Raw genomic sequence first — 22,584 nt, 5'->3', positions numbered from 1 at the left:
TTTTTAAAAGACTATAGTTATTGTCATATTGAAAATCAGTATTAAAATATTGGATGTAATTACATATAACTTCGGAGTAACTTCATTATGGGTAATAGGAACTCTGCCAATAAGAGAAGTACAACCAGCCATGCACAGTGGTCTGAGGCCTGTAATCCTAGCATTTTGGGAAGCTAAGGCAGGAGGATCGCTTGAGCCCAGGAGTTTCAGACCAGGCTGGGCAACATAATGAAACTCTGTACAAATAATTTAAAAATTAGGCTGGGCGTGGTGGCTCATGCCTGTAATCCCAGCACTTTGGGGGCCGAGGCGGGCGGATCACGAGGTCAGGAGATCGAGACCATCCTGGCTAACACGGTGAAACCCGGTCTCTACTAAAAATACAAAAAAAAGTTAGCTGGGCGTGGTGGCGGGCGCCTATAGTCCCAGCTACTTGGGAGGCTGAGGCAAGAGAATGGCATAAATCCAGGAGGCGGAGCTTGCAGGGAGCTGAGATCGCGCCACTGCACTCCAGCCTGGGCAACAGAGCGAGACTCCGCCTCAAAAAAAAAAAAAAAAAAAAAATATTAGCCAGGTATGGTGATGTGCACCTATGGTCCCAGCTACTCTGGAGACTGAGGTGGGAGGATCACTTGGAGGGCAGGTGAAGTGGTCGGGAGAACAGCCATGATGTGGGAGAAGAAAAATTTTAGATTTGATACTGTCTGGACAGGAGCTACTGTCTATTATAAATTCACAGAGAATCTATACTGTATATAATAAATATGAAACTTAAATGTTCATAGTATCTACGTTGACTATATGTGTTTTAGTTTGACTTCTCCCTATAGATTGGTTTTGCTGTATTTTACTTATTTCTTGAATTTTATCAGTCATAATGGGTCAATAAATGACATAATAACACGAAAGAGAAATTTCCTACCAAAATCAGGTAGCTTATTTTTGAAATCTGTTATCCCAGTGTTGGTGGCATTTGTTACAAATAGTTTGAAAAGAAAAAAGAAATAACAGACTTTAATAAGATAAACACAGTATATCTCAAGCATAGGTATGGACTTGAAAAGAGTCATGACAACTCCTAGCAAGACACCCATCAGGCTGACGATATACTAACCACAGTTAAAGACACAATGTCTTTCTAAAAAATAAGGTTTGACATTGACACACAGAAAAAGAAGAATGTAGAGAGTAAAGGATGACAGTATATGAAGGAAAAAGGAGCTTTGGCTAACAGAAATCAAGCTCGTTCCTCTCGTGAGACTATCTATAACTACATGGATTTGGACATGGTACACAATCTGAATATAACAGACCAAGCTCTACTTTTAAAAAATTAACTGTTAACGAAACTGAGTTTAAAGTCAAACTAAATAAAACTGGGGCCTCTAAATGTCTCCATCACCCATAAAGCCAAGTAATTTTCAAAAGATTAGCCCTGATAATAATACATAAATAATACCTATCTCTAACCAAAGGGAAAGCAAGATTCTATAAGAAAAAATAACGAAAGATGCAGTCAGCCAGGTGCAGTGACTCATGCTAGTAATCCTAGCACTTTGGGAGGCCCAGGCAGGAAGACTGTTTGGGCCCATGAGTTTGAGACCAGCCTGGGCAACACAGTGAAACCCTATCTCTATGCAAATTTTAAAAAAATTAGCTGGCTATGGTGGTGCGTAGTCCCACGTTACTGAGGAGGCTAAGGTGGGATGACTGCTTGAGCCAGGGAGGTCAACAGCTGCAATGAGCTGTGATCGCCCCACTGCACTCCAACCTGGGAGACAGTGTGAGACCATGTCTCAAAAAAGAAAGAGAAAAGGTCTTATAGAACTAAAAATTTTTTTTAATTTATTTAAAATGCAAACAATCTCAATTACTTTAATAAATTATCTGAATGTTGGTATAATTTATAAATGTATTAAGAATAATCACGGCAGCAGCCATAAAAAAAGAATGAAATCATGTACTTTGCAGCAACATAAATGGAACTGAAGGCCATTATTCTAAGTGAACTAACTCAGAAACAGAAAACCAAATACTGTACATTCTCGCTTGTAAGCAGGAGCTAAACAATGGGTACACATGGACACATAGATGAAACTAACAGACACTGGAGTCTCCAAAAGGGGATATGGCAGGAACAGGACAAGGGTTGAAAAATAAAATATCAGGTACAATGTTCACTATTTGAGTAATGGGTACACAAGAAGCCCAATCCCTACCAGTATGCAATATACCCCTGTAACAAACATACATGCGTCCACTAACTCTAAAATTAAATTCAACTAAAAAAAAAAAACACCTGCAGAAATCAGAATCAAGAGTAAATTTAGTTCTTCTAATAGTCAAAACAGATTTTAAAAAAGTACTGATTAAAAAACTTACTGAAATGATCAGGTGATCCCAGAGTTGAAAATACACAAGTCAAGAATTGAAGGCGAACTTGAACTTCAGCACTATGGGTGTACCTATAATTTAAAAGTCATTAAAATAATTAAATATCCTATTTCTTAATTACTTTAAAAAATTTAGTGGTCCTATGCATAACTTATACCAAAAATTGTTTTAATAATTCATAATTATTTTAACTAAGTATCTTTGGTTACACAAAAGAAGTTCATAAAGGCAAAACAAAAAACAAATTTATACTACTTAATAAATTACGCAAATCTCGAAACTATAACAAAGTTTACTTTCAAATTACATAAGAAAGCACACAAAAATTCAACAGTGAAGCAGAGGAAGTATGTCATTTTAAAAGTATGTAGTATACACATAAGTTAGAATAGGCAACAAGTAAAAAACACCATCTGTATCTAAAAAGTACATACTTCATATCATGGTCCCTTTAGTGATAATATATTCTGTACCCAAGAAACACTAATAAAATAATATTTCCATAAATCTAGTTCATGAAAAATAGAGCTGATAAAAAATCTGCATTTTTGAATGTTATTTCAAATCTAAATAATTATAATTCACATGCATAAAATTTGATGCTTAATAAAAAAGTTGCTTTTGAAACTTTTAAAGAAGCAACTTTTAGTGAGGTAGGGTAGGAGATGAGTCTGAATAGATCAACAAGAGACAGACTGTGGTCGGCCCCAACATCAGAAAGAAGAGATGGAAAAGGAAGTCAGGGAAGAGTGCTGGTGAGTGGGGGTGAGGGGACCATGTTTGGGGTGGAGGTAATCATCAGGTTTGCTTTTTTAAAAATTTGTGTGTTTGGGGCTGGGAGGGGGCAGAGTCTCACTCTGTTGTCTAGTCTGGAGTGCAGTGACAGAATCACTGCTCACTGCAACCTCTGCCTTCCAGGTTCAAGTGATTCTCGTGCCTTAGCCTCCAGAGTAGCTGGGATTACAGGCGTGCGTCACCACACCCGGCTAATTTTTGTTATTTTTATTATAGTAGAGATGGGGTTTCACCATGTTGGCCACGCTGTCTCAAACTCCTGACCTCAAGTGATCTGCCTGCCTTGGCCTCGCAAAGTGCTGGGATTACAGGTGTCAGCACGCCTGGCCCAGGTTTGCATTTTAAAACGATTCCTTTCCTTTAGCAATCCCAGTGAACTGCATATTTAACTGTGTCTATAATATTACATTCTAGTTCAAGTACTTGAGCACTCAATGAAACTAAGTCAATAATAAGCTATTATCGCTGTTTTACAGATCAAAAGGCAGATTGTGGATCAACTGCCCAAACTGCTTTGCCAACATAAAACAGTGGCTGGTCTATGCTATGATCTATAACCTAGCATGCAGAAGGTCAACGGGCATTTTTTTTTTTTTTTTTTGCGAAAATGGAGTTTCATACTCGCCCAGGTTGGAATGCAGTAGCGTGATCTCAGCTCGCTGCAACCTCCGCCTCCTGGGTTTAAGCGATTCTCCTGCCTCAGCCTCCCGAGGAGGTGGGATTACAGATGCAGGCCTCCACGCCCAGCTAATTTTTTTTTTTATTTTTAGTAGAAATATGGTGTCACCACATTAGCCAGCTGGTCTCCAACTCCTTACCTCAGGTGACCCACCCACCTTGGCCTCCCAAAGTGCTGGGATTACAGGCATGAGCCACTGTGCACAGCCTGGGCATATTAATTCAATGTCCTGTAATCCACAAGTAAGAGCAAAATTTTAACAGCATCCCAAAATTAGCTTCCCAAAATCACACTAAATTCATTATTGAAATTTTATAGCTTAAGTTTTCTGAAGATTGAGTTCACTGGACATGCCTTTGCTGCTCTTTAGGGTCTCTTATTAACGTTGGCAAAGAAAAGATTAACTTTTGCCTCATTAATGCTGCACTGACCTTTGTGAAGGTGAAAATACATATGACAAGATGTAGGGGAGACGAAATCTGATAAGCAACTCTCAGACTACAAGGCAACCCAGATAAAATTCAAGAACAGCTAGCTCTTAAGGGCTTCTAGGCTTTTTAAGTTAAAGAACAAGAGATTTTGTAGCACAGGCCTTCAGTACAAATTCAAAAACGAGTTGTATGACCCATCAGTTCTGTGGTTTTATGTTACTGTATCCTCTTGCCTTGTCTAGGGGACATCAATCAAACATAAAAGGAGAATAAAGTCTTGCCCTTTACTAAGTGCCTTTACATCTGAAATAATTCTTCCCCTATACTTGCATCTCGGAATAAGGGACTCATAACCCTGAAGGCATGGGTCTAGTCCCTTTGTACTCCCATAGTATAGCCCCTGATGCTGCACTTCAAAGATCTCTGTGGGCTCCATCAGGGTCCTATGGGCTGCTGAAACTACCAGTGAGAAAAATTTCTTGGGATGTCAGACAAAGATGGTATCAATACTGACAAATTCTCATGGACTTGTCCATGGCTTCTGACATCACAGGAAATACAGGACAAAAATAGTCTCCCCAAAGATATGAAACTTTAGTAACAGATTACTGCCTTAAAAGAAAATCTATTTGTAGTCTCCGCAGACAAGATTTTCTCTAGAGGGCACTGGATTCAAGAAACAAGTAATATGTCCTTTTAAGAACATACTACGGGCACACTGGCTCATGCCTGTAATCCTAGCACTTTGGGAGGCAGAGGCAGGTGGATCGCCTGAGGTGAAGAGTTCGAGACCAGCCTGGCCAACATGGTGAAAACTTGTCTCTACTAAAAAGCAAAAATTAGCCGGGTGCAGTGGCAGGCACCTGGAATCTCAGCTACTTGGGAGGCTGACGCACGAGAATCACTTGAACCCAGGAGGTGGAGGTTACAGTGAGCTGAGATCACAACATTGAACTCCAGCCTGGGCAAAAGAGCAAAAACTCCATCAAAAAATAAAATAAAGTTAAAAAAATAATAATATAAAAGCAAAAAACAAAAATTACAGAATGAAAAAATAAAAATATTATCTTTCATGCTACAAGAATCTTTTTCCCCCCTCGGTGAAAAATTTCAGAACTTTCCTATTATAATCTCCACTGGAAAAAAAATACTGAAATAAGTATGCATGAACAAAGAGTAGCAAATGTACACGTGTTTTACACCCTGAAGGAATAGGGAAATTATATCAAAATAGTCCAGATGACATCTCTCTGTTCTAAGAGTTTTATTCTCCTAGGATGGCAGCCAACAAGGCAGACTGAAAGGTTGGAAAGATTATTCTAGTATACCCTAAAAACACATAAAACACATCTCCAAGGAGCCCTACTCCTTTTTCACCACAGAAGCAATGCTTTGCTCACCTCTGATTCCACTAACAACGTGAGTAACTTCACTGTTGTCAATGCAGTGAACAACTAAGTCTCAGACCTATGTTCCTTTTTGATACTTAATGTGGGACTTTATGAGGATGATTCACTTTATGACTTCCATTCCCCTTTCACCACTATGCCTCTCAAGTCCTGCTCTTCAAGTCCACAGGCTTACAGCTGTGGTGGGAGCTCTTTTATAACCTAGGGTTTATTTCTTTGCTGACAAGTAATTAACTCCCCATCTCCTAATAAAAATGTGGGCCATGTGTGGTTTTATTTCTGCTCTTTGTTGATCCTATGATTTTTGTTTGTTTTGTTTTTGAGACGGCGTTTCGCTCTTGTTGCCCAGGCTGGAGTGCAGTGGTGAGATCTTGGCTCACTGCAACCTCCACCTCCTGGGTTCAAGTGGTTCTCCTGCCTCAGCCTCCTGAGTAGCTGGGATAACAGGCATGCGCCACCATGCCTGGCTATTTTTTTTTTGTATTTTTAGTAGAGACAAGGTTTCTCCATGTTGGTCAGGCTGGTTCTGAACTCCCCACCTCAGGTGATCCGCCTGCCTCGGCCTCCCAAAGTGTTGGGATTACAGCCGTGAGCCACCATGCCTGGTGATCCTATGATTTTTATAGAGCATAAACATAATGTTTGGATTCAAGAGGCCACCATTATCCTCAAACTCTGCTTCAATTGGAATAAAGAAGGATACTGACTTGGAATAACAGAATTTTAATATAATTTTAAAATAATACATCCTGTATAGAGAGAACTTTGTAAGCAAAGCTATGGAATACAGTAAACAGAAATACCCCCAGAAATAATTTGATAAGCTTGTAGAATAAACTGTCAAAAAAAAAATTAAACTATAAAACTGGAAAGGTTGAGTTTAGTTCACAGACAGCCCAGAATACTAAGCTGAAGAGATTGGTATTTTATTTTTTATGCCATGAAGAATCTCTGGATGGGGTTAAGAGACAGAATTCTTGTATATTTCATATGCTATATTATTTGTTTTAACCAGGTAACTACAATTTGTAGATAACCTATGTGCCAGGTACAATTCACTATATCATTTCATTAAATTCTTATAAACACTTATAAGGTAAATAATTGGAATTAGAGGAGTAAATAATTGAAATAAGGTTAAAATAATAGATTAATAACCTAGAGCTAGGTCTGCATGATTCTCAAGCCCATGGACTTCCCACCAGTACCATACTGCCTTGCTAATTTGACAGAAGGAATGAACCAGCATATGGGAAGACTGAGGCAAGGAGACTAAACTAGAGGTAGTTATAAGGACAAAAGTAGTGTTTGTGGAAATGTCAACTTGCGAAAAGACATGGGGTATATTTTAACAAAAAGGCAGAGATTAATGGCAGTATAATGTAGCATTTACAAATACAAATTCTATAACAGAAACAGACTGTCAGTACAGAAGCTCGCTCTATTCTTTATGTGTGACGTTGGACAAGTTGTCATACAGCTTCAGTATACTCATTTGTAAAGTAAGACTGTCTCAAATGGGTTGTTGTATATCTTAAAATAGTTGATATCTGACACATTGGTAAATATCAATGAACACTGGCTTTTTTTGTCATTGTCATCATTATTCATGTTTGGAAATAAGAGTACAAAAATGCCTCAAGTCTCAAGTTTTAGGCAAGTGGGAGGATAGCTGCGCCCTAAAGGACACAGTAAAAATAAAATCTAGAGAAGTAACTGATTTGTGCAGGGAAATAAGTAAATTTATTTTTAGAAGTATGCATGCCTTAAAGGTCTATGACTTTTCTGAACACTTCTACAGTCTGCTTAGTTTCCATCTTTGTGGAAGTTTTCTATGTGAGTTTTTTCAATCACAGTGTGACTCCTCCTCTTCTTAATGTGCCAGTAGTGGCACTGAACTGGCTTCCTCAACATGGACATCAGTCTGTAACAATCAGCTCACCAGCAGAAATCTTCTGAATCTCCTATGCGTCTCCTTAAAGAAGCTTCAAATACAGCTATACCACCACCAATCCATTTCTACCAATTCTTGTCCCAAATCACTTGAATATATCCAGAGAAGATTTTGATGTAATGAGAAAATACTAATGATATACCACCAGTTTTAAAACCTTCCACACATCCTAAACTTTCTAATACTAGCATGCAATTATAATAAGATGGTTTAAATTAACTGTTAAATATATTATTTTTGAAGTAAATATTTACACATTTTAGAATCAATGCTCTAAAATGTTAAAACAAGCATATCCATGGTTTCTGAAAAAATGTATTATTTTTGATTCCTAAAAACAGTTATTTTTGAACAAATCTCAATAGTGAAGGTTAACCAACCCCTAAAAGTGAGTCAGCTACATTTACCTAAGAATTTAAGAGTAACCTCCTGAATCTTTCAGCTTAAAAAGTTCTAGCAGCCTTTTTATAATTTTATACAAATAAAGTTTTCTGTTACATTACTTATTATATGAAAAAAAAGTTAAAACACCGGAAAATCATCTTTCAAAGGAAAGACAATCCACACAAATGTATTTTACCCAGTTGAGAGGTACTTACAGTGCATGTTTTTGTCTTCCTTCTCTCACAGTTTGAATGTAGTATACCAAATTATCAAAGAAAAGCTTCATCATGTTCAGTTCTTTTTCTGCCCACCTGGCCCAAATAAAAGAAAAAATAATTTTAAAGTGGGCAGGGTAAGAGAATAAATCTATGCTATGACAGTAAATATGCAAGTTAAAAAAAATCTTCAAATGTAAAATTTTAGTTACCAAAAATATACACATTTTATTTATATTTGAATGGTGAAAAGATATAAAGCAACATTCCTTCATCTTTATGAATTTAAAGTACCTTTGTAAGTTTTTAATCTCAAAATGCCTGTGAAAGCGCTATTATCAATGACTAATTTGAATTAATATTAAAAGTAATATGATACCATTTCATATAAGGATATACTATGTGCTTTGGTCATCACTTAGCACAATATCTGGCATACAGAAGGTATACAATAAACTTACTGCATGTATCTTTTGTCATTAATTTGCTTATACTTTTGAACAAAATTTTTTTAAAAAAATCAAAGAAATACCCAGCACTGAGTTCCAAAATAATGTAGAAATACTAAAATGAAAACACAAATAATGGCATATATATTCAGAGATCCCAGGGTCCATAACTTCCATAATTAATGTAATGTATTTCATATAACACCTATTAGCAATTTATCTGCTGAAATGTACAGATGTAGAGGTATTAAAATTCTGTTAAGTTCCATGTAATTTACATCGTGTTTCTGTTATAGCCATATTTTAAATAGAAGTTACTTTCACCTTGCTAATCACTAAATAAAGGTCAAGTGGTAGAAAGAAGAAAGACTTTGGGTTTGAAGCCAGCTCCAATACACTCGCTACAACACGGCTTCAGGCAAGTAAGCTTCTTCTGGAAGTCTGTTTGCTTGAAGGTTTCTTAAAAGAGTCAAGGATAAGTTTCCAATTTTAAACTATGGGCCATTAGAATGAGTTTAAGAGATAATATGTGCTAAATATTAAGTGCTGCTATACATACTAGATTCACAATAAATGACAGCTTTTGTTGTTATTGATGTCAAATAACCACAGGAGCTTAGAGTTCTTTTAAGTGATGTAGTTTATGAGATTTAGGATACCAATCTCTTGTGGTAATGGAAACCCTGTGAATTTTCCTTAATTAAGCTTATTTACATTTAATTTAAGGAACAAGCTAAAAGGGTTTCAACTCAATATATTTAGGTTCAGGTACTTGATTAAGTAACTGAATATTCGGAGACTGCCCCTTCTATACAAGAAAGTTACTCCTTAACATGAACCACCTCCACTGACTATAATGACACCTGCTCGCCCGTGTTGGCACCAAATGACTGCCTTTACTGCATTAGAATTTTGAAATTCAGCCACTTAAAAATTATAGAAAGAGGCAATGAAAAATGGCTCACACTATTCTTGTTCTTCAGTGATGTTAAATGCTTTCTCCTACCCCTCCTTTTGGAAGCTGAGGGACCTTCCTTGCAAAAATACAACCTTCACTGGATTCTTACTGTAGTATTAACCAAAGAAAGAGACTAAGATACTTCTAAATAATAATAAAGGTTCAGATTAAACATATTCTCTTTAAAAGAACAATAAGAAGCAAGGTATATGACTCAGAAGAACTAACTTCATCCAATCTGGAATTATAGTGCAGACTTCCAAGAACTGTAAAAGTGATACTCCATTGTGAAAGCAAACAAGTGTTCTTACTACCTAAGCTTAGAATTGAGAACTTGATCTCGCAAATGAATCCTTCAACAAGTCGAATTTTCCCTAAAATTCAAATGTCTCTGAAATCTCTCCAAAAGCTTATTTAGAATAAAGTATACAACACATCTTCTTAATGTATTGTTTGTGGTAGACAACTTTCTCTACACTTACCAAAACATGGGGTCGATTTCACATAAAAGTTCTACCTTTGGAAGAATTATTTTAAAATTCATTAATCATAAATTCTCCATAAATGTAAAGGAGTACAAGTTGAATATCCCTTATCCGAAATGCCGGGGACCAGAAGTGTTTCAGATTTTTTCAGATTCCGTAATATTCGCAGAATGCATAGCAGCTGAACATAACTAATCCAAAAATTCAAATTCCAAAATGCTCCAATGAATATTTCCTTTGAGTGTCATACTGATGCTCCAAAAATGTTGGATTATGGAGCATTTCAGATTTTAGATTTTTCAGATTAGGCATACTCAACCTGTAATAGGGTAGTGTCAAGATTACCCCAAACATGACGTTAGGTCTACACAGCCAATTCCTAGAAATGAGAAAAATTAAAGGCACGCCAGAGTTTACTTTAGTGTGGCTCTTCTTCAAAAGTACTCTGCCGTAGCTGCATACACTAAAAATCCCCCTAAAATTAGAGTATTAATTGCTAAAGTACCGTTCTCAAACTCCAAAGAAAACAAAACACAGATTTTCCTACTGATCAGGATATAATCTCCACAGGGGTAAGTGGCAGAGAAATCTAAGAAAACAAACCACATGAAACTCAAATTTTCCCGGTACAGAGTAAAAGCTTGTAGGTTAGTCAAAACCTTTAGATAACTATAATTAAAAAAAATCTTTAAAATAAATACTTTCCTTTCTTTTATTTACTTACATTGTTATCCAGTGTGTATCATAACTGCTCCCAAACTGCTGAAAAGTACCAAATAGTTTTGGAAGAAGACGAAGTGAAATTACTACTGATCTGAAACAGCAGAAACATTCACAAAATAATTTTAGTAATTCTTTTTATAGAAATTCAGCCATTTAAAATTTTGAATGCTAAAAGATTTAATGAATTTTATACAGAGATATATTATTATACAAACATTAAACTTTTTTTCTCAAAAGTATAAATTCATTTTACATATTAGGGCAAGAACTCCAAGTTTAAAAAATTCCAATCCAAGAACTTTAAGGTAAAACACACTATAAATATCTGGGTAAAAAAGCAAGTAAAGAGCATTTAAAGATGTTTCTTAAATGAAACTATTTCTTCACAAGTCATTACCATTTTCTCCTAAATTCTCAATATGATTTGCATTCAAATTGAGAATCACGACTTTGTGAACCATGTCACTAATGGAAGCACACCACATACCTCAGAAGTATAAGGAGCAGAAAGGGGAAAGGAAATTATTTTAAAACTTCAAGTAGATCTGAGTCTGCCTATCCTCTGAAAGGAACAGGTGTAGGACAGATACTGACATAGAAATCCTGGAAGTAGGAAAGGAGGTTGGCTGCATGAGCCTTAAAAGAGGCAAAACATGGATGAAATTGGAAATCATCATTTTCAGTAAACTGTCGCAAGAACAAAAAACCAAACACCGCATATTCTCACTCACAGGTGGGAATTGAACAATGAGAACACATGGACACAGGAAGGGGAACATCACACTCTGGGGACTGTTGTGGGGCGGGGGGAGGGGGGAGGGATAGCACTGGGAGATATACCTAATGCTAGATGACGAGTTAATGGGTGCAGCACACCAGCATGGCACATGTATACATATGTAAGTAACCTGCACATTGTGCACATGTACCCTAAAACTTGAAGTATAATAATAAATTTAAAAAAAAAAGAGGCAAAACAAATTCTAATGAAGAACTAAACTTATTTTAATCTTATAAGCCAATATTGCTTCATGAAAAAATTTTTCACGAATTTAGGAAGTAAATTTTATTTACTTCCTGAATTTTCTTCAATAAACATGTTTTCATTTATAAAATGCAATGTGGAAGCAAGTATATGTTTGACATTAGAGAAATAGGATGCCAGGCATTAAGTGGTTACTGATTGAGTTCAGTGAATAATGGTGTGGTTCATGTAAGACACAAATCAAAAGTAGGAATGTAGACATAAGACTTATCTTCCTTCTACTCCTACCCTGAAGGAATGCTTTTCTCCAGAATTTATAAGTGCTGAATTATTGAGGAATAATTACATTATACATGGCTAAAAGATTTTTAAGAGTTTTTCCTAAGATTATCTAAAAACTTCCAACTTTTCTCCCATTTAAAAGAATCAAATTCCAAAGAACAAAGACACACATTTTAAGTGCTATAATGACCAAAGACAGAGTCAAAGTCATCCCAAACCACTAAAACATTTTATTAAAACTGATAAAATTTGCTTTTAAATAATAGAAAGTACTGCTTTTAGACTAAAAATTAATAAAACACAGAATGGGAAAGATAATTTTGGCTTGGTGATAATAATTTATGTTTCAATGAAAAAGGAAACTTTACAAAATCAAATATACAACTCGTTCCAATAAAGATTAAATTGTAGAATTTCTCCTATAATGACTATGAGATGTTATAATGACTTATCAACTTTTTTGCCCAAGTAATTCTGACTACTCATATGCTTACAAAACTAACAAAAGCATAAAAGGGAAGTCTTATAGTCAAACTTACATCTCACAAATTCTTTCAAGACTGAAAATTTCAAATACCAAAACACATAATCCTAGGCAACAATGTGGTTAAGATAAAAAGATTCAATGGCCAACCACAAAGGCTCAACGGCCAACGCATAATGGTTCATGCCTGTAATCCCAACACTTTGGGAAGTCAAGGTGAGCAGATTGAGCCCAGGATTTTGAGAACAGCTAGGGAAACACAGGGAGACCCGGTCTCCACAAAAAAATACAAAAAATTAGCCACCCATGATGGCACATGCCTGTAGTCCCACCTCCTCAGGAGGCTGAGGTGGGAGACTCGCTTGAGCCGGGGAGGCGGAGGTTGCAGTGAGCTGAGACTGCACCACTGCACTTGGGCCCGGGTGACACAGTGAGAGTGTCTCAAAGAGAAGATAAAGGTTCAATGATCCAGAGTAGTAATACACTAATTTTAGACTCAAGAATAATCCTATTATACTGAATTGCACTAGTTGTTTGATTTATTCCAAGAGTTTGTGTTGTAACCAAAAGCTTATGACTATGCAACAGCGTGGTAGTCCTATTAGAATTACTAACGCAGCTTTTTGTTATCTTAGAACAGAGACATTCACTGTTGGTCTTCACAGCTGAAGTTACATATGGATGATTTTGCCTAATCTAGGACTCCATATTTTAAAGAAGTATATTCTACAAAACAGTCATTTAAAATTACAGTGTATATCAAAAGTTGACGTGAAATGCCATATATAATATAGTCTCTAGGGAAGCAAAACAAATTGTGTGTGTGTCTCCGCACATTTTTTTTTTTTTTTTTGAGACAAGGTCTCACTGTGTTGCCCATGCTGGAGGGCAGTGGTGCAATCTTGGCTCACTGCAGCCTTGACTTTCCACCTCAGCCTCCCAAGCAGCTGTAACTACCGGTACGGGCCACCATGCCCAGCTAATTTTAAAGTTTTTCTGTAGAGATGGGGTCTTCCTATGTTTCCAAGGCTGGTCTCAAACTACTGGGCTCAATAGATACCCCGCCTCAGCCTCTCAAAGTGTTGGAATTGCAGGCGTGAGACACTGTACCTGGTCCCTTTTGGATCTTTTTAATTTTCCTATCTATAAAAGAAGTATGTACTCATTTTAGGAAAACTGAGTAACAACAAGGCACAATGAAACAAAAAAAAAAACTCAAGCTCGGTGCAGTGGCTCATGCCTATAATCCCAGCACTTTGAGAGGTCAAGGCAAGCAGATCACTTGAGGTCGGGAGTTCAAGACCAGCCTGGCCAACATGACAAAACCCCATCTCACCTAAAAATACAAATAACGTTAGCTGGGCGTGGTGGTGCACACCTATATTTCCAGCTACTTGGGAGGCTGAGGCAGGAGAATCACTTGAACCCGGGAGGCAGAGGTTGTGGTGAGCCAAGATCATGTCACTGCACTCCAGCCTGAGCAACTGACTGAGACTCCATCTCAAAAAAAAAAAAAAAAAAAAAAAAAGGCAAAACAAAAAACCTCAATCCTCCGAAAAATAACTGCATTGTAGAGATTACACTCTGGACTTATTTCTTACAATCTTTTCTTTTTAATGGTTAGACCTGTAATTATTTGCCTAAATCATTATAGGACCCTTAATGGCTGCATGATATTTAATCTTTCATACAGTTTTCTCTTTTTATTGAAGTGTAATAAACATACATAGAAAAGAGGGCACAGATCTAAGGGCACAGCTCAAAATTCTGAGGTAAACACATCTATGCAACCAGCAACCAAATCAAGAAACAAATCAGTATCAGCATTCCAGGAGCCTCTACTGTGTCCCATTCCAACCACTAGTCACCTCAGGGTAGCAATTACCCAGTCTACTAAATACAAGAACTCACCTGTTTTTACATGATATAAATAAAATGATAGAGATACATAATGTTTCTGTGTCTGGCTTCTTTCTTGCAACATTGTGTTTGTGAAATTCAACCAAGTTGTTCCATGTAGTTGTTCACTGTTCATTCAATGTTACTGCTATACAGTATTTCAATGAATAGTCCACAATTATCCTACTTTTTTTTGCATTTGAATAGCTATGCAAAGAATATGTAGTTATGTTATGTTATTTATTTATTTATTTAGAGACAAGGTCTCACTCAGTTGCTCAGGGCTGGAGTGCAGTGACGTGATCACGACTCACTGCAGCCTGAACCTCCCCAGGCACAAGCAATCCTCCTACCTCAGCCTCCAGTAGCTGGGACTACAGGCACACACCACCACATCTGGATACTTACATTTGTATTTTTTGTAGAGGCGAGGTTTTACCACATTGCCCATGCTGCTCTCAGTCCTGGGCTCATGCAATCCACCTACCTTAGCCTCCCAAAGTGCTGGGATTACAGCCATTAGCTACCGCACCTGGCCTAGTTATTTTCAATAGGGCTGCTGTTAGCATTCTTGACTCTGCCTTTGGGTGATCACCAGGGTATATTTTGTTAGGCATATACTTAGAAGAGGAATTACTGGGTCATAGGGTGTGCAGATGTACATATGGAGAGTACAAATTATTGAACCACTTATTAAAATTTGTGTTTTCACAAAGACTTTTAAAAGAAAATTAACATTTTACAATTAACTGTTATAAAACCTATGTAAATGATAACATATCATCCAGCCATTAAAAGAATTCTTTTCAAAGAATATATACCGGGCAGGCACGGTGACTCACGCCTGTAATCCCAGCACTTTGAGAAGCCGAGGCAGAAGGATCACCTGAAGTGAGGAGTTGAAGACCAGCCTGGCCAACATGGTGCAACTCCACCTCTGGGAAAGTACAAAAATTAGCCAGCCGTGATGGCAGGTGCCTGTAATCCCAGCTACTCAGGAGGCTGAGGTGGGAGAATCACTTGAATGCGGGAGGCAGCGGTTGCAGGAAGCCAAGGTCATGCCATTGCACTCCAGCCTGGGCGATGGAGCAAGACTCCATGTCCAAAAAAACAAAGAGTGAATACCAAAGGAGGCAACTGATACATTTACAAAGTTCTATTACTGGTTTCTTATATGTGCATGAACAAGGAATTTTTCTACTGTAACTGTTCAAAGTATTGCCTTTAAAGAACCAAAAAAAGAAAATAAAATATAGCGTGTACTTTTAAAATCCAATTGGGGAAAAAATATTTTCAAGCACTTATTGGTAAAATTAGACAATCATAGCAGGCCTACACAGATGTGAGTGGCAAACAATATATTAATAACTGAACTGTCAACATACACACCAGAATCATATTTTCACTACATTAGAGAATGGAACACTATCAAAGCAGTATAGGTCAAGGGAAACATGAAACTGTATCCATGGAAGAACACTGAAAATCAAGTAATGTATAATCAACTGAGTCCCAATGAGAAGTACATAAATATGAGGCAGAATTCAAACAAGAGAAAAACCACTAACCTGTTAAAAAAAAAAAAAAAATGCTTTGAGGTATGACAAAGAACTGTACATATCTAATATATACAACTTGATGAGTTACTAACCTCGTCTTTTATGTACTATAAATGCTGAGACATTAAAAGATACACCTAAATGGAAGAACAATACTAATATCAAAGTGTTTATACTGTAGCTTAAGTAAAATTTCACTTAACTTATTTAGCATCCTTTATGAGACAGTTCAAGAACATTTAACTGCAATTTGAAAACAGAGTAATCACCAAGGTGTTTCCAGAATCAAAAAGATAGCATTGTTATTTTTTGTTTCTGTTGGGTGGATCTAACAAAGAATGGTGAAAGGTGCTAAAAAGAGCAACACTGAGTGCTAAAATATGAACCATGTCAGGAAGAAGCCTCTAAATTTCATATGAAAACTATAATTACTAAAAAACAGATTAATACAGGTATATGAAACAGTATAAAAACATCACACCTAGTCAACAAGAATGTCCCCCCACACCCAAATACTTTGACTACTGCATTAAAAATTTTTAAATTCCTCTTTACCTGTTGTTTCCCAAGTTTTCAAGGCAACCTTCAATGAATCTCATTCGAATCTGTCTATCTGTAAACCAACACACTAACGAACAAAGAAGTTTCTCTGCTTCATTTATTAATCCTTCAGAAAGATTAACCTATAAAAAATGTATATAAAATTACTATTTATCCTAATTGCATCTTGCTGAAATTTCTTAGTCTTCTGGCTCTATTAAATAACTTACTGCATCTTCATCTTGGACTATATCCCACAACAAAGTATTTCCTTTCTTGCAAACATTATCCAAATTAATGTCTGTAACAGCATTACTGTTGAATTGATGTTTATGAACTACAGGTCCTGAAGAGGAAAAAAAAAAAAAAAACAGCACACTATAGCGAAATGCAGCTGACTGATTATAGCATTCATATGGTTAGCAAATCCAAAGGAAAGTATACGATATTTTTCTCAGATCATAAAATAATAACATTAGCACAATATTTTGTTTTGTTTTGTTTATGAGACTTGAGTCTCACTATGTTGGCCAGGCTGGTCTTGAACTTGTGGCCTCCAGTAATCTCCTTCCTCAGCCTACCAACGTGTTGGGATTACAAGTGTAAGCCACTGCACTAGCACGGCACAATACTTATGAGGAGAAAAGAATAGTGCCATTTAGATTTGATAAGGCTAAAGTGAAATCGTTTCCTTTCTACAGTCTCTTTGCTATTTATAATGATTAATATTTTCACGTCAAGAGAACTGTACATAAATACTTGAAACTAAGTGTGAATAAGACAACACATTTGAAATATTTAACCAGACATTCCTCTAAATGACCTATATAATCTTTTATAATCCCTATACTTAAAAAAAAAAAACAACACTATTTTTATTGGAGATAATTTACCCGAAACATTCAAATTAAAAGACTCTATTATAGAAATACTACATTTTGTTTAGACATTCACCAGTTACAGGACATTTGGATAGTTTCTAGTTTTACGCTATTATTAACAAAACTACCATAAACATCTGTGTAACAAGTTTTGCGTAATTTCCTTTCCTTTCTCTTGGGTAAATACTGAGGATTGACATCACTGAGTCATAAGGTATTATGTATGTTTAAAAGAAAACTGCTGAAAAGATTTCCAAAGAGCCTGTGCCATTTTACATTCCCATCAGCAGTGTATGAGTGCATCAGTCCCTTTCTTCCATATTCTCCCTAACACCGTAGGACTGTCACTCTTTTTAATTTCAGCCATTCTAACAGGTATGTGGTGGATCTCATTGAGGTTTTTAATTTCCATTTCCCTAATGACTAATGATGAGAATCTTTTCATATGCTTATTAGCCATGTGTATACCTCTTTGGTGAAATAAGTAATTTGCCACTCTTTTAATTGGGTTGTCTTACTATCGAGTTATGAAATTATTTTATATTCCAAATACAATCCATTTCTTAGATATATAATTTTCAAATATTTCTTCTAGTCTGTGGCTTGTCTTTTTTTTTTTTTTGGATGGGTGGGGGGATTGTTTTGGTATTTCGCTTTCATAATTTTATTAAAATACATATATAATCAAGATGGAGAACATTTCTATCACCCTAGAAAGTTCCCTTGTGATCAATCCCCACCCTCAAGCCCTAAGCAATGATTGAGGAGCTTTCTTTCCTTACAAATTACTTTTGACTGTTCTAGAACTGCACATAAGTAATACATAGTATGTACTTTCTTCTATTTCTAGCTGCTTTTGCTCAGAATAGTTTTTCAATATTCATCCATGATGTTGGATGTGTCTGTAGTTCTCTCCTTTCTACTGATCAGCGAAATTCCACTATGTGAATATATCAGTTAATTCCAGTTGGAAGGCCTTCTGAATAAAGCAGCACCCATGAACAAATCTTTTGGCAGACATGTTTTCATTTCTTGGGTAAAAACCTAGGGCAAAAAAACTGCTGGGTCATATGGTAGGTATATATTTAACTTTGTGATAAAGCAGTTTGATACAGTTTGAATGTTCTGTCCCCTCCAAATCTCATGTTGAAATGTGACCTCCAGTGTTGGAGGTGAGCCTAGTAGGAGGTGTTTGGGTCAAGAAAGCAGATCCCTCATGAATGTTTTCATACTGTCCTCACCATAGTGTGAATTCTCACATTGAGTTCAGATGAGATCTGGTTGTTTAGAAGAGAGTGGCACCCCTCCAATCCCCCATTTCCACTTTTGCCATGAGACCCCTGCTCCCCCTTTACATTCTGCCATGATTGTAAGCTTCCTGTGGCCCTCACCAGAAGCACATGCTGGCACTACGCTTTGCACAACTGTGAGCCAAAATAAACCACTTTTGTTTATAAACTACTCAGACTCAGGACTCAGGTCTTTTTTTTTTTTGAGATGCAGTCTCGCTCTGTTGCCCAGGCTGGAGTGGAGTGGTATGATCTTGGCTCACTGCAACCTCCGCCTCTCAGGTTCAAGTGATTTTCCTGCCTCAGCATCCCAAGTAGCTGGGAGGACAGCTGCCCACCACCACACCCAGCTAATTTTTGTATTTTTAGTACCCATGGGGTTTCACCATGTTGGCCAGGCTGGCCTCGAGATGCTGACCTCAGGTGATCCACCTGTCTCGGCCTCCCAAAGTGCTGGGATTACAGATGTGAGCCACTGCACCAGGCCATTTCTTCATAGCAACACAATAATGGACTAACACACAGTTCTCCAAAGTGATTATATTTTATGTTCAACAGCAAGATATGACAGTTCCAGCTCCACATTCTAATGTCAATCCTTGATAGTATCAGTCCTTAATTTTACTCATTTCAATAGGTATGTAGTAGTACCTCACTGTGGTTTTAACTTACATTTACCAGATGACAAGAGACACTGAGAGTGTACTTACTGGCCATTTCCTTTTTTTTTTAGATGGAGTCTCACTCTGTCATCCAGGCTGGAGTGCAGTGGCGTGATCTCGGCTCACTGCAACCTCCACTGCCTGGGTTCAAGCGATTCTCCTGCTTCAGCCTCCCAAGTAGCTGGGACTACAAGTGAGCACCACCATACGCAGCTAATTTTTTTTTTGTGTGTGTGTATTTTTAGTAGGGATGGGGTTTCACCACGTTGGCTAGGCTAGTCTCAAACTCCTGACCTCAAGTGATCTGCCCACCTCAGCCTTCCAAAGTGCTGGGATTATAGGTGTGAGACACCGTGCCCAGCCCTTATTGACCATTTCTATATATCATCTTTTATGTAGTATCTGATCGACACTTTTGCCCATTTTTAAATTGACTGTCTTACTGTGTTAGAGGAGGTCTTCTAGTACTAAAAACATTGTAAAACAAGGTAGATTTGGAAAGCATTAACATATACTATCATTTTATTCTGTCTACAATGGGTTGTGAAAAGAAAACCATTTTGGTTCAATTTCTAACTCCATGCAGTAAAAAACAGGTAAAATATTGATTAAAGGAAAATTTGAGAAAAGAATGGTAACAATTTACAAATATGGCACCACATTCAGTCAGATGACCTCAATCTAACCTATTCCTTTCTCAACAACCACAACAGCACAACAATAAGTCAAAGTAACTTAACCTACACAGACCATGTACAAAATACATGTACGAATCAGTAAATTGTTGCCAAGGTCCACAAGTGGTGTTTCTAAGTGTGTTTATGGCCTCTTAGCAGAAACGTAATCCATCAGGTTTACTTATAATGTACTGGCATTCCAAAACCCATTTACTAGGCCAGCATATGTTGATGATACCAACCAAACAAGAGGTTAAAGGCCTTTAAACTGCCAATTCTAAAACTGTTTTTCACTTTCTTATTTTTTCTTGCTTTACTCATTAATTTCCTACTACTCTTTACCTTCCTCCATCCTCCATTCTTTCAAGTCTGGTCATGTCCTATCACTTTAAGATTGATTTAGACTTGAACGATCATTTCTCAAACTCGCCCCTCCTTATTCCCTCCTACCCTTCCCTAACCCCAAGCAACCACTAACCTTCTGCCTGCAGATTTGCCGATTCTAGACATATCATATAAATGGAATCATATAACTTTATCTTTTGTGATTTCCTATTACTTTTAGGTCCTAGGATTTCTGAATATAAATTCTAATACAACCATATATTTTCTAAAATATAGAGCTTTAATTATTACATATTATTGCTATATATTTTCTTTCCCCGCTGAATATCTCGACAGAACTGCAGGACTTATTTATATTCATGATGGACTATTTACAATAATTTAATTCCCTTGGGAGGGGGGGGAAAAAACTACCATATGGAAGTTATTTTGACAAAAACATTTAAGTACCATAACCTTAACTATTGAGTCCTTTCAACAAAGTAAGATAAATTATTCCTGTTGTGAAGAAGGTAATGTATTTTACTTACTGTAGAGTCTTACCTTGACTAAGATGTTCATGGTAAATGGAAGCTAAATTGGGAAGATGTTGTTGGAGGTGAGATGTCAGTTCCGCATGTGAATTAATCTGAACTAGCTCCTCTTCACATCCAGATTCTTCACCATCAAAATCAGCCATATTTTTTTCTGATTTTGCACTAACCTGGGAGCTACTACAACTGACATCATCTGCACTTAGCATATCATCAACCATATGCCTACAAAACAGAAAAAAGCACAAAGTTAGTAATTACAAATGTAATTCTAATTTGTGAACCACAAACAATACCTCTCTTAAACTTACAAATACACTTAGAAACAGACCGACATCTGCTTATTAACAATATGGAATGTTGAGAGCTTTACGAAACTGAAAACTTCACACTGTCAGAATTATTAAATAATTTTACAATATACACTCATATTACCAGGCCTATTAAGACACCTCATTAGAACAAATTCAAAGAACAATTTTAGGCAAGATCACTAATACTCACTATTTACATATTATTTTATACTCAAAGTCTATAAAATGTGAAACAATAAAAAGTGTGGTTTTTTACAACTGTAGAATCAAACCAAAAAAATATTTCAATTTAAGGCTACAGCCTTGATGGACTTAATATTAATTGGGGACCTTCTAACTAAACAAACCCAAATTAAGTATTCATTTCTAAAACACACTGTTACCGGATATAAAGACAAAATGATTAAAAAAAAATCAAAAAATAACATGAAGTTCAGGGTTGATTTAGAGACTCACAAGTAGTACCATTAAAACACAGAATATGAAAAGAGCTAAAATGAAAAATTAAATCATTAGGTCTTGTGAGGTATGGAATCAGTATAGGTGTCAAAACTAAGATTTGCAGTCTACCAAACTGAATATATTGTACCTCAGTTTTGTAACAAACTAACTGCTTTGTCTTCATCATGAGCTGTGCTGGGGACAACTGTGAATGTTTGTATCTATAATGTAAGATAGTAACCCAGTGGTTCTCAATCAGGGGTGAATTTAGGCCCCTGGGGGAAATCTGGAAATATCTAGAGATATTTTTGGTTGTCAAAACTGAGGAGATGCTAGTGGAATCTAGACATAAGGCTCAGTACACTGGCAAACATTCTGCAATGCACAGGGCAACATTAGCATTGCTATAAATTCAAATAAAAAAAAATGTTCTGGCCCAAGGCTGGGCATGGTGGCTCACACCTGTAATCCCGGCACTTTGAGAGGCCGAGGCAGGTGGATCATTTGAGGTCAGCAGCTCGAGACCAGCCTGGCCAACATGGTGAAACCCCATCTCTAGTAAAAACACAAAAATTAGCTGGGGCATGGTGGCAGATGCCTATAATTCCAGCTACTCGGGAGGCTGAGGCAAGAGAATCACTTGAACCCAGGAGGTGGAGGCTGCAGTGAGCCAAGATCGTGCCACTGCACTCCAGCATGAACAACAGAGTGTGACTGTGTTTAAAAAATATATATATTTTTTAATTATCTGGCCCAAAATGCCAATCTTGAAAAACACTTCCTTAATCTCAGATGCATCAGTGATAAGAATTAAAAA

The 22,584-nt window shown here is 36.8% G+C and overlaps 1 protein-coding gene across 8 annotated transcripts in view; it reads right to left on the bottom strand.

Moving 5' to 3' along the window:
• The window catches only part of USP34 (ubiquitin specific peptidase 34), a 280,827-nt gene that overhangs the window by 135,489 nt on the left and 122,754 nt on the right, over nucleotides 1-22,584 (bottom strand). For all 8 annotated transcript variants that reach the window (XM_054475044.2, XM_063648690.1, XM_063648687.1 and 5 more), the window contains 6 exons: nucleotides 21,023-21,237; nucleotides 16,856-16,971; nucleotides 16,641-16,768; nucleotides 10,878-10,967; nucleotides 8,262-8,357; nucleotides 2,383-2,465 (listed from right to left, as the gene is read on the bottom strand). In XM_054475044.2, the coding sequence (XP_054331019.1) occupies nucleotides 2,383-2,465; nucleotides 8,262-8,357; nucleotides 10,878-10,967; nucleotides 16,641-16,768; nucleotides 16,856-16,971; nucleotides 21,023-21,237 (728 nt within the window). The remainder of the gene's footprint in view (nucleotides 1-2,382; nucleotides 2,466-8,261; nucleotides 8,358-10,877; nucleotides 10,968-16,640; nucleotides 16,769-16,855; nucleotides 16,972-21,022; nucleotides 21,238-22,584) is intronic.

Source organism: Pongo pygmaeus, chromosome 12, assembly GCF_028885625.2.
Source record: "Pongo pygmaeus isolate AG05252 chromosome 12, NHGRI_mPonPyg2-v2.0_pri, whole genome shotgun sequence".
NCBI lineage: Eukaryota > Metazoa > Chordata > Mammalia > Primates > Hominidae > Pongo > Pongo pygmaeus.
This window is presented reverse-complemented; position numbering and strand designations above follow the sequence as displayed.